Source organism: Thamnophis sirtalis, unplaced genomic scaffold (assembly GCF_051295495.1).
Source record: "Thamnophis sirtalis isolate CommonGarterSnake01/CBP01778 unplaced genomic scaffold, rThaSir2_p1.2 scaffold_114, whole genome shotgun sequence".
NCBI classification, from domain to species: Eukaryota; Metazoa; Chordata; class Lepidosauria; order Squamata; family Natricidae; genus Thamnophis; species Thamnophis sirtalis.
Window position 1 is genome coordinate 1 of NW_028261494.1, and position 7,765 is coordinate 7,765.

Here is a 7,765-nt window from a genome sequence, read left to right on the forward strand (position 1 = left end):
TGCATTCAGAAGTCCCACAAGATATTCACTGTCTCATTTTCGACAACTTTTTCCATTTTATGTTCCCACAACTTTTCAGATACAGATAAGGTGTATTTTTACATAATGACCAGTGGATTAATTTAGCAACTCGGTCAGGTCGAACTTTGTAATCAGTTTGCATGATTTTGCTGCACTCACATATTGTTGTTGTTTTTGATGCTGCTGATCAGTGGTGGGTTTCAAAAATTGTTCGAACCTACTCTGGGGGTGTGGTCTCCTTTGTGGGAGTGGCTTGCCGCCCATGTGACTGGATGGGAGTGGCTTGCCGCCCATGTGACCAGATGGGAGTGGCTTGCCGCCCATATGACCGGATATGAAGATGCCGACGACACTTGTCAGAACCACCTTAAATTACCTCACACACAGCACTGGCATGCATAAGAATATGATGTGAACTTGTTTTTAAAAGGCATCTTTGGTTTGCGCAAAACAACTTCAACACACGCAATGTTCTGATTGCACCACAAACGCAGTAGTCATCCTTACCTTTCACAGAGGCCCTGAGTTTTATAAATATGAGCATGATAGTGTAGAATAATCCTATCCAAGGACCAGTGGTGGGTTTCAAAAAATCTTGGAACCTCTTCTGTAGGTGTGGCCTGCTTTCCGGGTCTACTGGTGGAACCTCTTCTAACCGGTTCGGTAGATTTGACAAATCGTTTCTACCGAATAGGTGCGAACTGATAGGAACCCACCTCTGCTGCCGATGCTTTTTCAGTAGTTTCTTTGTTTGAATGAAATTAAGAGTGAAGAAAGAAAGATTCCTCAACCATGCAGAAGGATGCCTCATTAATGCTTTAAGGAGCTTTATTTATTTCATATTGAATATTTCCTCTCCTCCTCTGTTCGGCATTGAGAATTAATTAATTACTATCTCTCATTCTGCAAGCAACACTCCAACACAGGCTTATACACCAGTACATAGCAAACCTAACCAGATATCTTAAAAAGAAGGATCAGTGTAAATGAAGGATTTATTCTACTGAAAGAATAATAACTATTCTACGTCTTGCTAAACTTAACATTGTCTATATGTAAACTCACGAACAAGCATTTTTTCCCAGCTAAATGACTTAATAACATGGGAAGGTGATTCACTGTGTAAATATATATCCCTAAGGCGCGTACACAAAACACTCCTGGATTTAAATGTTCATTGAGTAGAATTTCATATTTGTCATCTTTGCTAACGGGATTTCTCCCCTTATGAAGCTGTTATTAGCAGGATTGCTTTTTAAAAAAATTAGATGGGTCTAATTTCTTGAATCAACACGATGTATGAGCCCAAATTTTCCATGGCTAAGTGAGCCAGTTGTTAAGTGACTTTTGCCCCATGTTATGAGCATTCTTGCCACAGTCGCTAAGTGAATAACTGTAGTTATCAATACGGTTGTTAAGTGAATTCGGCTTCCCCACTGACTTCGCTTGACAGAAGGCCACAAAATGGATGGATGGATGGATGGATGGATGGATGGATGGATGGATGGATGGCAAAGGAAAGAGAGAATGATGGATTATGGATTATAGATGATAGAGATAGGTAGAAGATAGATAGATAGATAGATAGATAGATAGATAGATAGATAGATAGATAGATAGATAGATAGATAGATATGATAGATGAGAGAGATGATAGTTGGTATGTATGTATGTATGTATGTATGTATGTATGTATGTATGTATGTATGTATGTATGTATTAAGTGTTACAACCCCTGGTATGCCCAAATATGATGAGAGCTAAATAGCTTGAAATAGATCTATACTAGTCTCCCTTTATTTATTTATCAGCACAAATAATTAATAGATAGATAGATAGATAGATAGATAGATAGATAGATAGATAGATAGATAGAGATAGAGATAGAGATAGAGATAGAGATAGAGATAGAGATAGAGATAGAGATAGAGATAGAGATAGAGATAGAGATAGAGATAGATAGATAGATAGATAGATAGATAGATAGATAGATAGATAGATAGATAGATAGATGATAGATAGATAGATAGATAGATAGATAGATAGATAGATAGATAATAGATAGATATGATAGATGAGAGAGAGAGGTTAGTTGAGAGAGAAAGAGAGAGAGAGATGATAGTTGATAGAGGTAGATTAGATAAACGATAGATAGATAGATAGATAGATAGATAGATAGATAGATAGATAGATAGATAGATAGATAGATAGATAGATAGATAGGAGAGAGAGATGATAGTTGAGAGAGAAAGAGAGAGAGAATGATAGTTGATAGAGGTAGATTAGATAAATGATAGATAGATAGATAGATAGATAGATAGATAGATAGATAGATAGATAGATAGATAGATAGATAGATAGATAGATAGATAGATAGATGATAGATGAAAGACAGAAATACAGACAATGATAGATAGATAGATAGATAGATAGATAGATAGATAGATAGATAGATGGATGGATGGATGGATGGATGGATGGATGGATGGATGGATGGATGGATGGATGGATGGATGGATGGATGGATGGATGGATGGATGGATGGATGGACGGACGGACGGACGGACGGACAGAGATAGAAGATAGATGATAGATTGACAGATGATACAGGCATACAGGCATGCAGAGGGAGAGAGAGATGGATGATACACAGACAGACAGACATGGTTAGGGTTAGAGTTCGCCCCATTTTATGACTGTTCTTGCCAGGGTTGTTAAGTGAATCACTGTAGTTACTAAGTTAGTAACATAGTTGTTAAGTGAATCTGGCTCCCGCATCGACTTTGCTTGTCAGAAGATCTCAAAAGGGGATCAAACGACCTTGGGACATTGGCAACCGTCATAACTATGAACCAGTTGCCAAGCATCCAAATTTTGATCATGTGACCCTGGGGAAGCTGCCACAGTTGTAAGGGTGGAACATGGGCATAAGTCTCTTTTTCCAGTGATGTTGTAACTTTGAAGGATAACTAAATGGATGGTTGCACCCAGAGGTTTTGAGAGTATTTTAACTGGAATTCCTGCTTAGCATAATTTTGGGGACCTTGATGCTTCTAACTTCTAGCATCTCCTTTTTTATAAATATTTTTTTTATTGAATAAACATTAAAAACATTGGCCATAGAGTGAGCTTTCTGGCTTTATCATTTCCATACATATTTCAACATACCAAAAAATACAGTTTCTACTGTATTCTACTGCAGTGTTTCTCAACCTTGGCAACTTGAAGATGTCTGGACTTCAACCCCCAGAATTCCCCAGCCAGCATTCGCTGGCTGGGGAATTCTGGGGGTTGAAGTCCAGACATCTTCAAGTTGCCAAGGTTGAGAAACACTGTTCTACTGTACATAGCTACATTAATCCTATTAACACATCCCCTCTCCTCCTTTATATATTTATCTTCTTAATGCATCTAACCACAATTTGGCAAAATGTCATTAAAAAAAAAAAGCTTGCAGAAACGCAGTGATTATATTGAAGAAGACGAAGGGAAGAAAAATAGAATAAAATAGAATAACAGACTTGGAAGGGACCTTGGAGGTCTTCTAGTCCAACCCCCTGCTTAGGCAGGAAACCCTACACCACTTCAAAACAGTGGATGAAGCAACTTGTTTCTCCAGCAAAGATATATTTGGCTCAGCTTCATGCCAAAGATTCTTAAAACTAACATAAATTGAAGCCTGGAGTTTTTCTTTTAGGATTGTTAGATAAAGAGTTGGGGTGAGGTGGGGGATATATGCAACTTTATTATTGCATAAATTGTCTGCAGCAAGGATTCTACTGTATATGCACAGACTTGGAAATATTTATTATTCCATTTTATAGAGATATTAATCCCCACAACAGAAGAATGGATAGAAAAAGTGATGGGGCCAGCAGAAATATATAAAAAAACAATTGACTGCTTTAATTAGAGAAAAGGACACACACAGCTTTATTTCTATCTGGAAACCAGTTCTGGATGTTGTGCTCAAAACCAAAAAAATAAAATCTCTTGAGGTTGGATTTTGCTGATTAATATAGTTTGCTGTTACAGGAATGGTTAGTATTTGTTAAGCTGGTAAAATAAAAAGTTGAGGATGTAATTCTATTCCGTGCTTTACTGCGCCAAAAAAGGTTAGAAGCATATTCCTTTTCTCCTCTTTTTCCCTGCACCTACACCTTTCTTTCTCCTTTTTTGCCCCCTTCCCCATTTTGTATCATTTTTACGCGTATTATATATTATAAAATTTTAATAGAATTTGTAAGGAAAAATGGAAGACAGGAAAGAGAGAGGGAAGGAGGGAAGGAAGGAAAGGAGGGAGGAAAGGAGAGGAGGGAGGAATAGAGAGGATGGAAAGGAGGGGAGGGAGGAAGAAGAGGGATGGGAGGAAGGGAGGAAGGCAGGAAGGAAGGAAAGGAGGAAGGAAGGAAGGAAGGGCGAAGCTCACGCTCAGTGATCCCACCACTGGATGGGTGGGTGGGTGGGTGGATGGATAGATAGATAGATAGATAGATAGATAGATAGATAGATAGATAGATAGATAGATAGATAGACGGACAGATAGACGGACAGATAGACGGACAGATAGACGGACAGATAGACGGACAGATAGACGGACAGATAGACGGACAGATAGACGGACAGATAAACTGATAAATGGATAAATGGACAAATGATAAAAGAGATAGATTGGAGGGAGGGAGGGAGAGATAGTAAGAAACAGAAAGGAAAGGGGGGAAGAAAGGAGAGGAGGGAGGAATAGAGAGGATGGAAAGGAGGGGAGAGAGGAAGAAGAGGGATGGGAGGGAGGGAGGGAGGAAGGCAGGAAGGAAGGAAAGAAGGAAGGAAGGAAGGAAGGGTGAAGCTCACGCTCAGTGATCCCACCACTGGATGGGTGGGTGGGTGGGTGGGTGGATGGATGGATGGATGGATGGATGGATGGATGGATGGATGGATGGATGGATAGATAGATAGATAGATAGATAGATAGATAGATAGATAGATAGATAGATAGATAGATAGATAGATAGATAGATAGACGGACAGATAGACGGACAGATAAACTGATAAATGGATAAATGGACAGATGATAAAAGAGATAGATTGGAGGGAGGGAGGGAGGGAGAGATAGTAAGAAACAGATAGCTAAAGAGAGACAGATTGACAGATAGAGAGATAAAAAGGAGAATGAGTTATAGAAGTATTATATCAACCCTAGGAAGATGGAGAAAATGGAGAAGAGAATACCAGTTAAGGTTGTCTGGTGTCTACTGCTCCATGTTCCATCTCCCACATCTTTTATTTTTACCCTACTTTCGTTTTCTCAAAAGGCCCATGAATATAATTAAGGAACTATGTTTCCCTAATGTGAATGGTTCAGAGCTGCATTAAAAGCCCCATTCTCAGCGATTGTGCCTCCACGGGAGAACTGCAGAGGTATCTGCCAACTTCAGAGTACCCGAGAGGGTGAGGAGGTTCCCTTGACACTCCTAAGGGCTCCTCTGCTGATTTCAGCAAGAGCTGCTGCACTTACGAAGACACCCCTCCCCCACCCTCTGAAATGAAGAGAGATAACAAAACTACTGCTCAAATCCCCTAACTGCATTGGAGCAAATAGGGATTGCTGAGCACCATTACCCACAGAAGAGAATATTGGTAGCTCAGGGTTGAACTGTGGGGTCCTTGATGCTCCCTGGGCTTGGTGGTTTTCTTGCAGACGTTTCATTACCCAACTAGATAACATCATCAGTGCTAGAAGGGAGTGGGGTTTCTATTCTATTCTAGTCTAGTCTAGTCTATTCATATTCCATTATTCTATTCCATTCTAGTCTACTCTATTCTATTCCATATTTTCTGTTCTATTCCATTCCATTCTATTCTATTCACATTCCATTATTCTATTCCATTCCATTCTATTCTAGTCCATATTTTCTATTCTATTCTAGTCCATATTTACTATTCTATTCCATTCTATTCACATTCCATTATTCTATTCCATTCCATTCTAGTCTAATCTAGTCTAGTCTAGTCTAGTCTATTCCATATTTTCTATTCTATTCCATTCCATTCTATTCTATTCACATTCCATTATTCTATTTCATTCCATTCTATTATATTCCATATTTTCTATTCTATTCACATTCCATTATTCTATTTCATTCCATTCTATTCCATATTTTCTATTCTATTCTATTCCATATTTTCTATTCTATTCTATTCCATTCTATTCACATTCCATTATTCTATTCCATTCCATTCTAGTCTAATCTAGTCTAGTCTAGTCTATTCCATATTTTCTATTCTATTCCATTCCATTCCATTCTATTCACATTCCATTATTCTATTTCATTCCATTCTATTCCATATTTTCTATTCTATTCTATTCCATATTTTCTATTCTATTCTATTCCATTCTATTCACATTCGATTATTCTATTCCATTCCATTCTAGTCTACTCTATTCTATTCTATTCCATATTTTCTATTCTATTTTATTCTATTCACATTCCATTATTCTATTCCATTCCATTCCATTCTAGTCTAGTCTATTCTATTCCATATTTTCTATTCCATTCTATTCACATTCCATTATTCTATTCTATTCCATTCCATTGTTCTATTCCATTCCATTCTATTCTATTCCATATTTTCTATTCTATTCTATTCTGTTCTGTTCTGTTCTGTTCCGTTCCGTTCCATTCTATTCTATTCTATTCTATTCTATTCACATCCCATTATTCTACTCTATTCTTATTTCTATTTCCATCTCCATTCCATTCCTTTCTAGAGATTATTTGTAACTCAGGTTTGAACTGTGGGGTCCTTGGTACTCTCTGAGTTTGCAGACATTTCAATACCCAACTAGGTAACCTCATCAGTGCAAACCCCATTACCTATGGATTTCAAAGCAAAAACTGTCAAATTCGCGGCCCGCAGGGCAGATGCATCGCGCGCTGGCCACACCCATGCCTAGTTTAGCAAAGGGGAAAGAAGTCATGTCATGTGACGACGCCGTGACGATGCGAGTTTAATACCCCTGACCCAGATGTAAGAAATGAGCCACAAGCTAAATCTTAGGATGGCAGGCCTTCAGTACACCAGGTGATTTTTGTCGCCTCTCGGTCCATGATGGAGATTTTCAGCAGCCTCCACTTTAATTGGAAAAAGAGATAAAATCAATCTCCAAGCCGAAATATGCGGTGATAGCTTTCAAGGCCCACGTCCTTTTCTGAATATACTCAGATTAGTTCCTTATCTAAAATGTCAGGGCAAGACACAAGAGTCCTCCAGTGTCAATCTCTCCTCCGCACCTTCTCCAAATCAATGGAGACGTTATTCTGCAAATTCAGTCTCTCTCTCTCCCTTTCTTTTTCCTCTCCCTCTCCCTGTCCGTCCCTCCCTCTTTCCTTCTTCCCCCCTCCCACTCTCCTCCTCTCTTCCCTCTGGCCCTCATCCTCTCTCTTTCCACTCTCCCTCTATTTCCTCTCTTTCTCCCTCCCTCCATCTTCCTCTGTTCCCTCTCTCCCTCCTCTCTCTGTCTCTCTTTCCTTCGCTTTCTCCCTCCCCCTCCCTCTTTCCTTCTCTTTCTTCCTCCCTCTCTTCCCTCTCTTCCTTCTCCCTCCTCTCTCTGCCTCTCTTTCCTTCTCTTTCTACCTCCCTCTCTCTTCCTCTCTTTCCTCTCTCCCTCCCATCTCTGCCTCTCTTTCCTTCTCTTTCTCCCCCCCTCCCTCTTTCCTTCTCTTTCTTCCTCCCTCTCTCTTCC

The 7,765-nt window shown here is 39.3% G+C and overlaps 1 protein-coding gene across 1 annotated transcript; it reads right to left on the reverse strand.

Moving 5' to 3' along the window:
• Window positions 1–1,462: 1,462 nt before the first annotated feature.
• Window positions 1,463–2,635, reverse strand: LOC148042183 (uncharacterized; the record flags this gene model as incomplete). Its single annotated transcript, XM_087703237.1, has 3 exons — window positions 1,840–2,635; window positions 1,582–1,689; window positions 1,463–1,529 (listed from the first exon to the last, which is right to left on the reverse strand). Coding segments are annotated over exons 1-3 (971 nt in total), but the record flags the coding sequence as incomplete, so codon positions are not given.
• Window positions 2,636–7,765: the final 5,130 nt, after the last annotated feature.